Here is a 16,641-nt window from a genome sequence, read left to right as displayed (position 1 = left end):
ATCAGGTTAATTGAACCTGGAATTCCTTATGACACTCTTCGATTTTGCTAAATAAGAACCCCAAACCTTAATTTTGAAATAAATGTTGATTTTTATATGAACAACTAAAACAAATAGATACACATTAGATTTTAAATATATTTTTAAGTGGAAAATGAATCAAAGTCTGTAAACAAATATGGATATCGAACTTGGTTATGAATTACAATGTTCAAAAAAAGGTTTTTGATTATTCTATCAAACAAAACAATATAACATGTTTAATTATAACAAAATTAGGCAACAATTTGTTTTCCTTCCAAATATGAAGGAAATTGCATGGATGGAATCAAAATAGGCATATTTTGTGAATAGAAAACTTCTTCTCCGTCGTCGTATCTCCCAACAATCGCTTCATTTTCAATCGAAATCGTTGAATTTGGAGAAGTTTCAATGATTAAGAAGTTTACAATCACTGTATACAACGCATATGAGCAGAAAAGTAGATCTAACACACGAGTCATTGGAATATCTTTAAAGTTTTCCATAATACTTAAAATCTTTTTGTGGAGCCAAACCTGATTAGAATACTTAGAACGAGATATGTCGAGATAAAAATCAGTGAAAACATTTTTGATAAAAGTAGTTTTCGTCTGAAAATTATCCAGTTGAGAAGTATTCGGAAATTCCATATCTCTGATTGCATCAAGAGCGTTACAAAGATTGGATTCGACAACAAATAGCAGTGAATCACGAAATGAAAGTCTCAAATTCGAAATTGGGTTTCGCAACCAAGAAATTATTTTTTGATGGGCAAAAACCTGTTGATTAATGGACAAAAAATCGATATGGCGGACTTCTGCGATAATAGTTATCATTGAAGTAATGTAAGTTAAGTTTTCTATATTGATTCTCGGTTGAATTGATAAAACATTAAATTTCTTTCCATAATTTTGGTTAGTTACTGGGAAAATCGTCAATTTGCTTGTGTTATATGAGTTTTCCAACTTCGCAAACTTATTTGTACTCATCAACATCAAATTTCTATGATAAAATTCTCCAAAAAGTTCTGAAAAGAACTCGAAATAGTATTCTTTGACGATATCTGGATAATAGAATAATAATTTAACAACTAATCTTCCAGGAATGCCAAGTAGGTCCAAACAATTTTGAAAATTATTTGAAATTAAAGGACAATATTGAGAATAAAGAAACAAATCATGAAAAGCCGATAAAATTGAGTTCATTACCGCATTGTTATCTGAAATTTTATCTTCAAAATCCCTTAAATTAGCTAAATTTGGAGATAATTTCGACATAAATCCTTTCATTAAAGGAGGGGCACTTTCCCATGATGTGTTCAAGACACTCTGGGCATTTGCATCACACCCAGTGCAACCTGCATTGCGAATATACGAAATTTTAAATTTATAAGAATTATTTGAAATGTTTGTGTAAGCTCCTTTGCAAATACGGTTAGCTATGAAATGCATAACAGTGCTAGGTCTTGGTGCATATGGCTTCGTTTTGAGTCTTAGTAAAAGTTCTCTTTTTTCATCAGGAGTTATTTTTCTCAATCTAGAAGCTGCTTCAATGACTTCGAATGGAGTAACATGTACGGGAAACATGTCGCAAAACTCCTCAACTGCAGTTTTTTTGTTTTTAATTGGCGAAATTTCTATAAATTGTGGTTTTTTTCTCCATATTTGTAATTTTGGTGCAATTGTGACCATTCTTGGATGATTATATGCTTTTTGGAAGATGTTGAGTGTGCGAATCTTCAAATCTATTGATTCCACCAATTCGTAAATTTCTTCTAAATCTTCTTTTGAATATTCATTGATATTTATGTCTGAATCGTTCGGAATATCAAAACACTTGAGTAAAAGTTTGCGAAATGTTTGAAAATACGTATGTGTTGGCGTTTTAGATCTAATAACTTTTTGAGAAACCTTCAAAATCTTCTTTTTGATATCAAGAATGTCGCTAAATGGTTCAACAAAGTCATCAAAGGTGATGGAGCTGCCTGAATTCTGTCGAAATTCTAGATTATCAGGCTCCATGACACCAATTTATTATTTATTCCGAAATTACTCAGAAATTTATCGGAATTTTTACATCAAAACGGAAATAAAAATAAACTCAACATAATGAATCAGAACAAAGCTAATTTTTTATACTTCTGTTAATTTGACAACTGTTGGATGATTATTTTCAACTTTTTAAGATCAATATTTGCATATTTTATTTTATGAAATAAAATAAAGAATTAAACAAGCAGTTTGAAGTAAAATCTTTTTATTTTTAACAAGAATAACATTTATCTGATTGCGATATTGTTTTCTATTGAAATGATATATAAAAACAATTTAGAAAGCGACAACCTCATTAAATTCGCTTTCTGGGATAAATCTCATAAAACCGTTTGTAGTAAATTCTTTCTGGCAAAGCATTCGCAAGCGGATATAGTGATCTCTTTCTGTAATTGTTTCTTGTGAGAATTCTCCATCACAGCAGAATTTAACTATTTTTTCGAGCTGATCGAGAACTGCAGAAATTGTTGGCTCAACCTTTGCCAAAGAATTTGCAGGAATTGTGACAAGGAGCTTGAGTGGCTTAATTTCTCGAATTGCAATTACAACATCATCGTAAAAATATATTTGTTTTTCAGGTTTCTTTGATTCTTCACCAGTTTTTGCTTTCTTTTGTGGAATTAATTGATTAATTTCTTCAAGATAAACCTCCCATGGCTTTGCACGCCTAGTAGCACTAGCCGAGAATAATATTTCCTCTTTATCATTCATTAAGAGAAAAGATTCGATTTGCATTCTTCAAGTATCTAAAAAGTGACACTTCATATAAAAATAATTTTTATCGATGATTTGTGATCATCATTTAGCATATCAACATACTATTGATAACAAAATGAAATGCAACAAGATTATTACTTTTAACACAGTGTTCAATAGGTGATGTTAAAGTCTTAATATAAGCGTATATTGTATATAATCCATGATACCTTTTGTCTCTGTTCTCTCTATATACTCAAGTAACTGCCTCAATTTCTGAGGGTAATTTAATTTTTCAACATCTTACAGTATTATTTTGAATTTTCCCACAGGTTAAGTTCCTTATTGATAAAATAAACCATACTATTCGGTCTCTATTGTTGTATTACATGTCAATCAGTTAGAGCAAATATTTCTGCCATGTAAAGCGAAATGTAAACACTGAATAGTTGTTTATAAAAAAAATCATTTTTATTTAAATGGCGGAATCTGAGTTTGGATTCGGATTTAAAGTTGTTGTTGTAGGTAATAGTGGCGTTGGCAAAACATCCGCAATGCAGCGTTTCTTATATGGAAAATTCCCAGATACACATATCAAATCTCTCGTCTCACAATTTCATGAGAAGTCATTTGATCTTAAAGAAACAGCCGAAACAATAGATTTAATGATATGGGATACACCAGGACGTGAGTGTCTTCATCTTTTAGCAGAAGATGCGTATGTTAACGCAAACATTGCAGTTATTTTTTATTCTGCAGTTGATAAAGCTTCATTTGATGCGATACCAACGTGGGTTGACGCAGTTAAAAAAGTTACAGGACCAATTCAATTTGTTTTAGTGGAAAACAAAGTTGATCTTACAGACAAATACGCAATTGATCCTGCAGAAGCCCAGACTATGTCAAAACGCTTTGATGCACCATTATTTAGAATAAGTGTCAAAGAAAATCTCAATTTAAAGGCATTATTTACACATCTCGCCTCAATATTACAATCAAAGTACATGACATCATTAAACCAACTTCCTCGTGGCGGAGATGCTTTCTTCGTCAACGAATTCGAAGAATTAGATTTGGGAGGCGACGAAGACAGCATGCAAGCCAAGCCAGAGGATAACCAGGGAGCATGCAGAGTAGCTTAAGTACTTTTTAGTGTTTAACAATAATATTTTGCAAATATTATTTTATATCTACAGCACTAAGTTCTTTCGTACTTTATTAATCATTAATTGTTGTAAGAATTAAAATTTATATCAAATTGTTGTTATTACTTTTGAATTAATTTTTTATTCTTTTATAAATTGTTGAAACATCTCTACAACTCATATATTTCAACTCAGATAAATAATTAATGCATGCCAAAGACTAGTAATTACACCGTATTTTTTAAAATCTTGATTCATCTTTTTATTTCTTTATCATATCAAATAGACTGTTGTTTAGTATGATAACCCTACTAAATACAATAAATAGGGCATCATTTAGGTGAATTTTGTTTTCAAATTTGTGATTTCTCACCAATTATAAAACATGATAGAAGCTGTTCAAAAGCAATAAAGGCACACTGTTTACATTTCATCTCAAGCAAAATTAGTCTGATCCTTTGATTTTTTTAAAATCAAACGAATTTCAATCATATTCCAAATGATGTTTTACTGGAAGATGAGAGTCCTGCTATAGTGATATTTCAAATCAAGATTAATTTTCATGATTAGAAATCCGAAAAAAAATTTCAAAATAAAAAAAAATGTTTTTGTTTTCGTTTCTTCTTTCTCTTCAGAGGAGTGCTCCTTTAGCACTTTCGAGGACATTTGTGTCAGGAAATATCCTCACGACATTTACAACAGAAATTAAATTAAGATGCGTTGGTTTCGATAAAAAACTTGAAGAGCAGCTTATCTCTGTTCTTTATTCTCAGCGTGGATACATGCATAAAATCAACGTCATCGAAGGTGATCAAGATGTTCACCAAATCTTTAACACTTCAGTTGAATTAATCACTTTAAACTTAAACAAGAATCCTGAAGGAAACAAAGAATTAATACAGCAACACTTCAATAATAACAAAGCTATTTTAGCAATTTACATTGTAAAACAAGAAAATTGTGCGGAACGAAATTCGAGGTTATTTGCAACAGGAAATGGCTGGGTAGCCCTTTCATTTTGCAAAGACGAAATAGTATACGAAAATAGTAAGATCGCATACTTAATTATCGACTCTGTTAAGAGAGTTTTAACGGATTTATTTGATCACCCTCTCAGCTTCAGACCTCTTAACAGTATTACAGAAAAAGAAGCACAGAATGTTATTATCTACCACAAATCGCCTCCAGATGCCAATATTATTCGAGATGTACAAAATTATTTTGCTTCATACAGAGGAGCCAACGTTTCGCACCTTACATACGAAATAAAGTCATTAGAAGTCATCTGTGGTGTCTGTGAAGACAGTATTTGCGTCAGAGATTGGCTAGTTCGCACTCCAGAGTATCATCTTGCGAGAGAAGTCGATGTACTCCCAGTTTTCGTATTACCAGCTACATGTCCAGCCAACTTTTTATATGGCGATAACGAAGTTGCATTTGTTTCCGAAAATTCGCTCCAAGATTTACAAAAAGCTTTAATTCACTCGTTCTTCGGTTTCGACATTCTCGGAGAGGCCACACCATTTACAGAAATGATTATCAGAAGGAACAGCGTTGTTTATCCATTCCTAGATTTAGTTCAGAATTTCACACACGTAATAAACAACGTCCGCGAAGTTCTCGGCCTCGGATTAGAGATTACAGACCAATACACAATTAACCAGCTCGAAAGGTACTTCCAGGACTTCAGATCTAATCAATCTGCAGCAACATCACAAGCATTGCAGGGAAAGAACGTATTGGAGTACTACAACAAGTCAAAGGATGCAGCAGACAGTGCGTGGTTGATCTGGAACATGCTGTCTGACCACATTGGAACGAAAAGAGTTTGTGCAGGAAACAAAATCAACTTGTACAGGGACAATTTCTTCCTGTTCAGGCCTTTCTCGTACATGATTATATCTATTGCTTCAAGTATCGCAATATTCGCGTTTGCTTTCACGAAGATGAGGCCAAAGGCTGTAATTAATATACTCTCAACTCCACCTTCTATTTTGTAAACAAATCAGTTATTTTTTTTTAATTATTTATAATAAGATTTTTTTGACACATCATGGATGTAGGCAAACCTTCTACTCCTTCGCGATGTTTTATATAATTTTGATTCGATAATTAAATCTTAGTAGTAGGATATGACGGGTTTAGTGACTTTTTTGTTACATCTATATATAGACGATGCATTAAAATATATTTATTTATAAATTATTAAAAAATTAACATTAATTTTAAAATAATTTATTTTTTTATCTTTTATAAAAGAAGCTATATATAGATGATGTCAGATATTCCGCGATTAATTAAACATTGTTTAAATCCTGAATGGGTTAAACTTCAATTTAAAAATGAAGATTGTGAATTATTAAATGAATATGAAAGCCAAAATAAGCTAATGAGGTATAAATATAATGATAAAGAATATTTAATTTCATGGAATCAATGGAGTCATAATCAAAGACCTCATAAACGAGAAGAAAAAATTGAAAATAATGAAATGGAAATCATTGATGACATTAAAGAGGATGGAATTCCTAAATTTTGTAGAAAAACCTTTAGAACTAAGTTAGGAGCATATAAACGTAGAGTATTAAATCCTGAATATCTTAAACATCAATTTAAAAAGGAAGACTGTGAATTATTAAACGCTAATGAATATGAAAATGCTAAATCAAAACTGAGATATAAATATATTGGAAGTGATGAAAGGTGTAAAGATAAAGATAAAGTTTATTCAGTTTCATATAATAACTGGCACACGTTAGGGATAAGAAAACATTTAGGAGATTATGGGAACAGGACAAATTTGCCACACGGCACTTTTTTTAAAAAAATTTAATGGAGCGGAGCGATACTCTGCTGCAGGAGCCCCAAGGCTCCCAATCATTACGAAAGGGAGCCTCAGGGCTCCTGAGAATCCATCAGCAGAGGCCTTTTCATTTGGCCTCTGCTGATCAAAGATTCGGCGAAGCCATTCTTCGTCTCAGGAGCCCCAAGGCTCCCAATCATTACGAAAGGGAGCCTCAGGGCTCCTGAGAAACCTCTTTGAGAAGGTTTTCTTAAAGAAAACCTTCTCAAAGATGATTGTCAGCATTCACTCAAAATCTACCAAGAGTTTCAAAGTTTCAAATCTATCTGAAATGAAGCTTTGAATCTCTTGTATATCTAATTGTAGAGGTACCTTTTCAAAATGTCTTCTATTGATTAAATTTAATCAGTAAAAGTCATTTTGAAAAGGTACATCTCTATAATTGCTATTGAGCATTCACTCTTGGAACCTTGGAGCTCTTGTGTAGTGCATGAAAACTCCAAGATTCTAGCATAAAACATATATCATAGACATAATTTCTTCAAATATAATTTAAGGTTATTTTTTAAAATTAGAAAAGCGTAATTTAAGGTTATTGAAAAAGTGACATCTGGCAAATTTGTCCCGCACTCGGAGATTATGGTAAAAGTTCCGAATTCTTCAAATCTAGTATGTACGAGAGAATAAAATAAATCAGATATAATTATTTTCATGAATAAAAGATTCACTACCATAATGAAATAAAAAATAAAAAAAATTTTAAAAAATAAACTTCTTACGAAAAATTAAAACTTAGTTATGTTTATTATTTTATTTTTTTATTTAAAAAAAAAAAAAAAAAAAAAAAAAAAAAGGCAGTGGGGCTTCCAGGCACTTCGTGCCTTCTAGCCCATAAGAAATTTTACCCAAGAGGAGGACCGAACCCCAGCCGACCAGCCGTTGACTTTTTTGTCAAGACTTCTTCGTAATGAGCGTAAATGACCAAAAAATAATGTTTAGGGTAGAAGGTTAGATCTAACCTCTTTTCTAACCTCATTTCTACCCTCTTGAATTTTCATGATTTCTTCGTAAATGTTTTGTCGAAACTTCTTCATCGTAAATGTTTTTAACTTCACTTAAAATGCCACGTAAGCTACGTAAGAATATACGTAAGAGGAAGAGAGCATTGAAACATCCAATAGTAAAACTGACACCACAACAACAGTTGCAACAACAAATGCTGAATGACCCCACTATGTTGCAACAAATGTCAAGCAATCCTATGCTTTTAAACCGAGTCATTGGTGCACAGAGTGGAGGTTTAAGAGCGGCACTTTTAGCGAAAATGGCAGGCTATGGTGGAGCTGCAGACGGAACAGCCTATAACCCTCAAAGTCAAATGAATTTGAGTTCACTCAAAAATCAAATAGCAGATGTCAAAAAGTCAAACATAGACATACAGAAGCAAATAGGTGAAAACGAAAAGAAACTAGAATATGACAGACACACAAAGAAACTCAATGAGTTAAACGTAGAGAAAAAGAAGAAAGAAGAACAACTGAAAGAACTAAGTACAGAGGAATATGCGAAAAAAGTGTCAGAAAAAGCAGCAGAAGTAGCAAAAATGGAACAAGATGTTGTAAATTTGAAAAACCATACTACTCAATATAAGGTACTGAAAGATGAAGAAATAAAACAAAAAGCCCTGAAGACATATATGGATAGCGATGAGTATAAAAAAGAAGTTGAAGCAAATGTAAAGGCAGAAAAACTTTTACAGTTGCAAAACCAAACCGTACAGTATGAAAACTTAGAGTGTGGTAGAATTTACGAAAAAGTGACACTTAACCTTAAATTTCCAAACACTATTTTTTGATTGTATTTTGTTATTTATATATTTATATATATATGTATATTTATATATGTATATATTTATATATGTATATATTTATATATGTATATATTTATATATGTATATATTTATATATGTATATATTTATATATGTATATATTTATATATGTATATATTTATATATGTATATATTATATATGTATATATTTATATATGTATATATTTATATATGTATATATTTATATATGTATATATTTATATATGTATATATTTATATATGTATATATGTATATATTTATATATGTATATATTTATATATGTATATATTTATATGTATATATTTATATATGTATATATTTATATATGTATATATTATATATGTATATATTTATATATGTATATATTTATATATGTATATATTTATATATGTATATATTTATATATGTATATATTTATATATGTATATATTTATATATGTATATATTTATATATGTATATATTTATTAGAAACTGCTTCATGCTGTGTTGAGTATTGTTGAATAATTTGAAGTAGTGGTTTTTGAAATCAGCACCCCTATGAGAGCGCTGGCGACCGAAACACCACTAGTAAGATTGTGTATTAGAAACTGCTTCATGCTGTGTTGAGTAAGCTTCGATGTCTTTGTAGGATAGCTTTCTGAGAGCGAAACAAGATAGTGTTGAAAAAAAATTTGAAAATCTGAGAGACTGTGCAAGAGCCAACGACCAAAACACTACCAGTAAGATACAGCAGTAGTAGCTGCTTCATGCCGCATTGAGTATTGTTGAATAATTTGAAGTAGTGGTTTTTGAAATCAGCACCCCTATGAGAGCGCTGGCGACCGAAACACCACTAGTAAGATTGTGTATTAGAAACTGCTTCATGCTGTGTTGAGTAAGCTTCGATATCTTTATCAGACCACCTTTAAATTAACCACTCACATTCTCACTGTGGTCCATCTAAAATTTGTAAGCTTTATGACATAAAATTATATTATATGCAGGATCCCACCTATTACTTAATCTTTTTGGAATAAATGTTTTATAATATTTATCGATTGATTGTAATTTTTTGTATAAAAAAAGTTTTTTATTTATATTAAAAATATATTCGGTTAATGATATTATCTTATAATTTGTAAATAAATCTAGTAATAAAATAACTTTAATAGTTGGTGTCACTTTTTCGAAAATTCTGGTTTTTTCTATAAAAAAGAAGTTGAAGCAAATGTAAAGGCAGAAAAACTTTTACAGTTGCAAAACCAAACCGTACAGTATGAAAACTTAGCACAAGAAAGTAAAAATAACGACGCAGCCATGCAAAAGGCAATGAAAAGCGCAGAATATATAAAAGCTAACAATGACTGGTTAGATGCCCAAGCCAACGCTAAAGCAGCCCAGCTTATAGGGTCAATAAGGACAAAAATACAAGCGGATGAAGACAGTTCAAATGAAGCTTTAACAAATGCTGACTTTAAGAACGCCTTCGAAGCTCTTCATAGTAAGGTGAAACAAGTGAACGACTTCTCATCTGGAAAGAAACTGAAGTCTGAAGGTTTCGACAAAGAGTTAAAAGAAGTAGCACAAAATCTGACGAAAATAACAGATGCAGCAACGAGACAGGCAGTTCAAAGTGCCTATGACGCCGTTAGAGCAACTGTTGTGGAAAGTCAAGAAAAAGAGTTACAACAGACCAAAACAGACCTAGTAAATGCTTTCTTAAGAACGAAAAGTCAGGTAGGACACTATGCTGCAGATGGAACATATGTGCCAGCTGGTGGAACTTATATACCACCAAACCCTCCAAGAGAAGCACCTGCACCAGGACTACCTAGAACATTTACATCGTCACATGGACACAGACACAGGCATGCACCACAACAACAACCAACAGTTCAAAATCCAGCACCAAAACCAACACAACAACCAACAGTTCAAAATCCAGCACAACAACAACAACCACAAACAGAGCAAGGACATAAAAGAAGTAGAGAACAAGGAAACCAAGAATTCTTAAAAATGCTTAAAGAAGAGTGTGGTTTCCCAGATACTGTTGACTTTAGTGACAGATATAAAGAAGCTATTAGAAAGTTCAAGGATGGAAATACTGACCCGAACCTATTTAGCTTTATGACTCAGCACCAAATGGGATATAATTTCAAACCTGGAAAATACAAGCTCGCTAAGAGATATGATTTAATAGCATATCATCCAAATGACATGAACGAATTTACTCCGAGATATTTGATGTCAGAGCTAAATGACAATTCAACTTTCGTCATGAACGCGTAAAAAATAGAGACGGAACGAAAGAACAAAGGCTTATGATGCGGATGACGTAGATAGGGAAATTGTTGAAAACGGTCTCGGAATATATGAAATGCCAGCAGATGAGGTACAAGAAACTCAACAGGAAGAAGTTCAGATACAACCAGACATGGAAGAATAGTTCAGCAACAAACAGCTAGAAGAGCCTGAAGGAAACGAACAGTCCTCCTTTGGAAACTAACTTCACAGAACTAGATGAAGATTTGGAACGCCGAAAAATCTTGACCCTCAACAAGAGTATGCGGAGAATATGGAATCTTTCCAAGAGTCTAAAAAAAATTCGGCTGACATGGTAGAAGAATATCGAAAAATGTTCGCCGACATACAAAAGACTCCAACATCAGATGAAAATATTCAGCATAGAATGGAAGTATGAAAGAAAAATGTACGCAAATACAACAACCTTTTTACTTACGACCATATAACGTTCAATCTTTGGATGAACTCGGTGAAATAAAAGGTTAAATTTCACCAAACATATAGAAATGAAACATTGTTTAAAGTTCATTCAGAACCTAACCAAGATGGAAACAAACTACTTTTGTTTCTGCAGACTATGGAATACAATGAGATGGGGTCTTAAAGCTAATCCTGATAGGTGGTTCATAAACTTACAACCACAATTCCAAGAAGTTGTAGACGCAATGGAAGTCAATGGTGAAACCAGATATAGCTGGTATTTTCAGCGCGGCTTTAATGCCATTGAAAGATATGAAACATGCAGATATTTTGGACCAGTATGAAATGAACATGGCTGATGGAAATATAACACCTGACGTTCTAGAACATTTATCTCAAAGAACTACACAGAACCATAGAGATGGTATATTTGGTGAAGAGTTTTAGAAAGAAAGTTAGGGAGAGCGAAGGAAGAGAACCTATTGTACATGACCTTGCAAACGAAAGTTTTGCAAAATGTCATAAAAACTTACTTTGCAGACAATGAACCGAGAAGGGATGAATATTTAAGTAAACTCAAATGGACAGTACCAAATGAAATGTTAGTATTGAAAAACATGTTCCTTGACAAAATAAAACCAAACTACAGAAATAAATGACGCAAGACTGAAACATTGGGTAAAAGCTTTCCCATTCACAAAAGATATAATTGGTAACATGGAAAGAAAACCAGAATGGCTACAAAACATATATTTGGAAACAAGCTTATTCCATATGGACAAGCTTCTGTTTGAAGAGCTTGAACCAGAAACTCAGGAAAGAGTCATGCAAACAATACGCGAAGACTCAAATACAAACTATGACAAAATCTTTCTAGGATATAGGTTACCTGAGATGGGCGACCAGAGCCCAAAGGCAAAAAGGACATGGGAAATTTACAACATACTAGGTGAACATGAGGCAAAGATGCAACAACTTGAAGCAGGGGCATGTTACCAAAAGCGACACCAAAGAAGAAGAGAAGAGTAGAACAAAGTGAAAGTAGTGAAGAACAAAGTGAAAGTAGTGGCAATGAAGGAAAAAGAAGATTAAAAACTCAGCCAGGAAGAAAGTAAAGCTTGGTCCACGTGGGTTCTATTATGACAAATAAATCCAACTATTCTATATTTTTACCCATATGAAATGTACGCCGCTCAGAATATAACGCCAACAGTTTTGATGCCATGAATGGAAATGTTTCCGAATGGTATAACGAATGCGACAATGCCATTTAGAAGGTCAGAAATAGTTCCTGGAACTTACGAATATACAACTGCTGTTTCTTATGGAAACGTAGGTGAGTTTGGAGAAGGTTCTTCAACAACAGTAGATATTGCTTGCGACAGGTTTCATATTATTTCTATTGACAACTCTTTCTTTTACGTGGAACAAGACATTGAAATAAAACCTTCTTCCAAGTTGTCTGACAAGAAAGGTTGCAATGGAATTTTCTATGTCGGATACCAATATGCTCCAGAAGTTTTCATGGGATATAGGATATTTTCTAACTCTGATTTAGTTCAAACAGTAACATGGGCAAACTATGAATGGTTCGCTTTGAGAAACTCAGTACAACCACAAGCTAGAGAACAAACAGACCAGTATGCAACTATTGAGAAAATAAGAAGACTTGACCCCAACGTTCCAGGAGTTTATGTTGACCTTTCTGGTTCAGATGGAAATGCTGTCACTAAAGTAAAACTGAAACTTAGAGTTCCTTTGTCATCTTTCCTCATCTTCAGGTTTTTAAGATACTTGCCAAACTGGGCAGGAAAAATTTCTATTGAACTTACTCCAAGCAAAAATAACTTAGTCATTGCACCAACGCAAGACCCATTCACTCTTACAGACGTAAAGGGAGCAAAATCAAACGTCATTCGCCGAATTTTGCAAAGACAAAGTTGACTTAGACTTTGGTTTCTCAAACCTCAACACTGAAGTAAAGTATTATTTCAATGCTGCTGGAACTGCTTGGGACCCAGTTAGGTTTACATGCGAACAGTTTGAATGCAAGAGAATAGAAAGCAGACTTGCAGTCTATATGTTGGACCCAGATATTTCAAATGCTTTAGCTGCCAAATATATTGCAGTTCCACTTATGTTCCCTATACACCAAATATCTGTCAAAGACTTTGCAGGTGAAGTTGGAAACCAAAATCCAGGAACCGCAGGTGCAAGAACAGATATTGCTTTAACAACTGCAATGAAACACGCAGATACTATGTTTGTACTGTCAGACGAACTATAAATGACTATTCTTGTTTCTACAACCCTGGTATTAAATATCATATAAACATAGATGGCAAATATTATCCAAGGAAGAATATTCTACAGTTGAGGATATGAGGTCATACAACTTGACATTAGATGCTATGAACTTTAACAACAACTTCACAACAACCATTAACCCTGAAATGCAAAGTTCTATTATGCCATATGTGAAAGTATGGACTCATACAGGAGGTCAAAAAACTCAATATACAAATGGAGACCGTTCAAACTTTTGGCTTGGCATTCCATTTGCTGACTCAGAAGACTTTATGGGTGGTATTTCAACTGTTGGTACTGTACAAATACAATATACTGGTGACAGAGACGGTCCATATGAACTGAGAGCAAAGAAGTTTACAAAACCAATAGCACTTTTCACGGAAGATGCTCTTTTGAAGATTCGTTCGATGAAACCTGCTGGGGCTCCTCAGATTGGTATAACGACAGCTTCCATCGAGCAGATTTTGGCAGCAGGTCAGTAAGTTGTTCTTGAACTGACTTCTCTCCGTCAAATATTGACAGTACGCCAGTTTTGACATAATATGTATTATTAAACTTACCTTTAGAAATATCTGTAAGTTTTTGAAGTTATATTTTTGTCAACGTCAAGAACTTTCACCATTTCAGTTATACCAACTTTCTTTGCTTTATGAAAATATTTTGGTTCAGCAAAGACTGCTATTCTATAACATTTCCATTTGTTTGTATAAAGAACTATTCTGTCAATGTATTTGTATTGTTTGTGTGTGTAAACTTTGTTCTGCTTCAATTCGAAGAGATATCCGAATACGTCCATCTTTTTATTCTAACTAAAATGTTATATACGAAAACGATAAAAACAGTTTGACAGAAAAGTGACAACTTTACGTGTCAAAAATATAAAAAGTGATATTTTATTCATCATTATCTTCTTCATAATTTATTTCATATTCTTCGTCTTACCAACAAAAGATGGGAATGTGAACAATTGCGGGCAATTTTTAGCCATTTTGGCTTGGAACTAGAGCCTGCGAGGTACATGGATAGTATCAGTACCTCACAGGCTCTAGTTCTCTATATGGCGCCGAGAAATTTTGGTGAAATGTGGTCGCATTTCACCAAAATTTTTTCGGCGCCATAGGATGAATTGGAGGGTGAGAGATATTATTTCATACAATACTACTCTCACCCTCCAATTCCCAGCCAAAATGGCTAAAAATTGCCCGCAATGTGAACAATTGCGGGCAATTTTTAGCCATTTTGGCTTGGAACTAGAGCCTGCGAGGTACATGGATAGTATCAGTACCTCACAGGCTCTAGTTCTCTAATATGGCGCCGAGAAATTTTGGTGAAATGTGGTCGCATTTCACCAAAATTTTTTCGGCGCCATAGGATGAATTGGAGGGTGAGAGATATTATTTCATACAATACTACTTCTCACCCTCAATTCCCAGCCAAAATGGCTAAAAATTGCCCGGCAATGTGAACAATTGCGGGCAATTTTTAGCCATTTTGGCTTGGAACTAGAGCCTGCGAGGTACATGGATAGTATCAGTACCTCACAGGCTCTAGTTCTCTATATGGCGCCGAGAAATTTTGGTGAAATGTGGTCGCATTTCACAAAATTTTTCGGCGCCATAGGATGAATTGGAGGGTGAGAGATATTATTTCATACAATACTACTCTCACCCTCCAATTCCCAGCCAAAATGGCTAAAAATTGCCCGCAATGTGAACAATTGCGGGCAATTTTTAGCCATTTTGGCTTGGAACTAGAGCCTGCGAGGTACATGGATAGTATCAGTACCTCACAGGCTCTAGTTCTCTATATTGGCGCCGAGAAATTTTGGTGAAATGTGGTCGCATTTTCACCAAAATTTTTTCGGCGCCATAGGATGAATTGGAGGGTGAGAGATATTATTTCATACAATACTACTCTCACCCTCCAATTCCCAGGCCAAATGGCTAAAAATTGCCCGCAATGTGAACAATTGCGGGCAATTTTTAGCCATTTTGGCTTGGAACTAGAGCCTGCGAGGTACATGGATAGTATCAGTACCTCACAGGCTCTAGTTCTCTATATGGCGCCGAGAAATTTTGGTGAAATGTGGTCGCATTTCACCAAAATTTTTTCGGCGCCATAGATGATGAGGGTGAGAGATATTATTTCATACAATACTACTCTCACCCTCAATTTTAATTACTTAAACTCATTCTATTTTTTTGACATGTAAATGTCACTTTTACTGAGATCTGACACAATGTCAGATCTCTTTTTTTCGTATATAAGAAAAATGTCATTTCCGAAAAATAAAAGCGTAAGTGTTTCAAAAGGTTTAATGGCGGTGGCAGATGTGAAGTTAAATTCACCAACTCAAACAAACAGTCAAAGTGTTGTTGTCAATGTCAAAGACAGAGATGTTGAAGTGGGGAAACCATACGAAGACGAAGATGGTATAACAATTGTTCCTGTAAAAGAACCAACATATCCTGAAGTTAGCAGAGACTTAAGTTCTGTTGCAGATATTCGAAACGACTACATGCAACTGAAAGATAAGCTTAAAACTCAGGAGAAGATTTGTCAAGCTTTAGGTATAATGTTAAACTTGGTCGAACACAACCCTGTAAAAGTGAACTCATATGTCATTGCACCTCATGAAGTTTTGAAAGAACTATTGAAACTTTTGACAGAGGCAGACGATATAAACATCAAAGAAATAGAACCCGACGTTAGTTGCTGTGGTGTTTCATATAATGTCATTGACAAGATATACGTTATGAAAGGAGGTGAAACGTTGAACTTAAAGTATAGTTTCCCAGACGTTATAAAAATATTTGACGACCACAACATTTCATTAAAATTTATTTGCTAAGTAAATGGCAGAAGACACAATGGTTTATACTATTACGACTAAAAACCCTGAGTCATATAATTCTATAACAACAAACTTACAAAGTCCTCAAGGACGATATTGTAAACTAACCTTAAACACAATGACGACTAAAGCTTGTTTTTGCTCTTTTGACACCAGAAGATTTTATTGTTGTGAATGGTAAAAAA

At 33.6% G+C, this 16,641-nt stretch overlaps 7 protein-coding genes across 7 annotated transcripts, besides 6 other annotated features; 5 read left to right on the top strand and 2 right to left on the bottom strand.

Annotated features, from left to right (window-relative positions):
- Positions 1–184: 184 nt before the first annotated feature.
- Positions 185–2,045, bottom strand: TVAGG3_0570440 (uncharacterized protein; the record flags this gene model as incomplete). Its single annotated transcript, XM_001301734.1, has 1 exon — positions 276–2,042. The coding sequence occupies one exon, from the start codon at positions 2,040–2,042 to the stop codon at positions 276–278; it is 1,767 nt and encodes a 588-aa protein (XP_001301735.1).
- A 141-nt stretch (positions 2,046–2,186) lies between these two features.
- On the bottom strand, positions 2,187–2,808 carry TVAGG3_0570430 (uncharacterized protein; the record flags this gene model as incomplete). The annotated part of the gene is made up of 1 exon (XM_001301733.1): positions 2,349–2,783. One exon carries the CDS (start codon positions 2,781–2,783, stop codon positions 2,349–2,351), a length of 435 nt encoding a protein of 144 aa, XP_001301734.1.
- A 419-nt stretch (positions 2,809–3,227) lies between these two features.
- Positions 3,228–3,954, top strand: TVAGG3_0570420 (craniofacial suture morphogenesis protein family; the record flags this gene model as incomplete). Its single annotated transcript, XM_001301732.1, has 1 exon — positions 3,248–3,910. One exon carries the CDS (start codon positions 3,248–3,250, stop codon positions 3,908–3,910), a length of 663 nt encoding a protein of 220 aa, XP_001301733.1.
- A 561-nt stretch (positions 3,955–4,515) lies between these two features.
- Positions 4,516–5,913, top strand: TVAGG3_0570410 (uncharacterized protein; the record flags this gene model as incomplete). The annotated part of the gene is made up of 1 exon (XM_001301731.1): positions 4,516–5,913. The coding sequence occupies one exon, from the start codon at positions 4,516–4,518 to the stop codon at positions 5,911–5,913; it is 1,398 nt and encodes a 465-aa protein (XP_001301732.1).
- Positions 5,914–6,698: 785 nt separating this feature from the next.
- Positions 6,699–7,348: a mobile genetic element.
- A 488-nt stretch (positions 7,349–7,836) lies between these two features.
- On the top strand, positions 7,837–8,571 carry TVAGG3_0570390 (protein of unknown function, DUF4106 family; the record flags this gene model as incomplete). The annotated part of the gene is made up of 1 exon (XM_051238768.1): positions 7,837–8,571. The coding sequence occupies one exon, from the start codon at positions 7,837–7,839 to the stop codon at positions 8,569–8,571; it is 735 nt and encodes a 244-aa protein (XP_051096592.1).
- A 2,833-nt stretch (positions 8,572–11,404) lies between these two features.
- Positions 11,405–16,641: part of a mobile genetic element that runs on past the window's edge.
- On the top strand, positions 13,746–14,084 carry TVAGG3_0570380 (protein of unknown function, DUF4106 family; the record flags this gene model as incomplete). Its single annotated transcript, XM_051238767.1, has 1 exon — positions 13,746–14,084. The coding sequence occupies one exon, from the start codon at positions 13,746–13,748 to the stop codon at positions 14,082–14,084; it is 339 nt and encodes a 112-aa protein (XP_051096591.1).
- Positions 14,417–14,479: a mobile genetic element.
- Positions 14,600–14,708: a mobile genetic element.
- Positions 15,102–15,215: a mobile genetic element.
- Positions 15,602–15,710: a mobile genetic element.
- TVAGG3_0570330 (protein of unknown function, DUF4106 family) lies at positions 15,920–16,453 on the top strand (the record flags this gene model as incomplete). Its single annotated transcript, XM_051238766.1, has 1 exon — positions 15,920–16,453. The coding sequence occupies one exon, from the start codon at positions 15,920–15,922 to the stop codon at positions 16,451–16,453; it is 534 nt and encodes a 177-aa protein (XP_051096590.1).

The sequence above is a fragment of the Trichomonas vaginalis genome, chromosome II (genome assembly GCF_026262505.1).
Source record: "Trichomonas vaginalis G3 chromosome II, whole genome shotgun sequence".
In the NCBI taxonomy this organism is placed as follows: Eukaryota; Parabasalia; order Trichomonadida; family Trichomonadidae; genus Trichomonas; species Trichomonas vaginalis.
The sequence above is the reverse complement of the archived record's forward strand: the minus strand, read 5'-3'. Positions and strand labels throughout refer to the sequence as shown.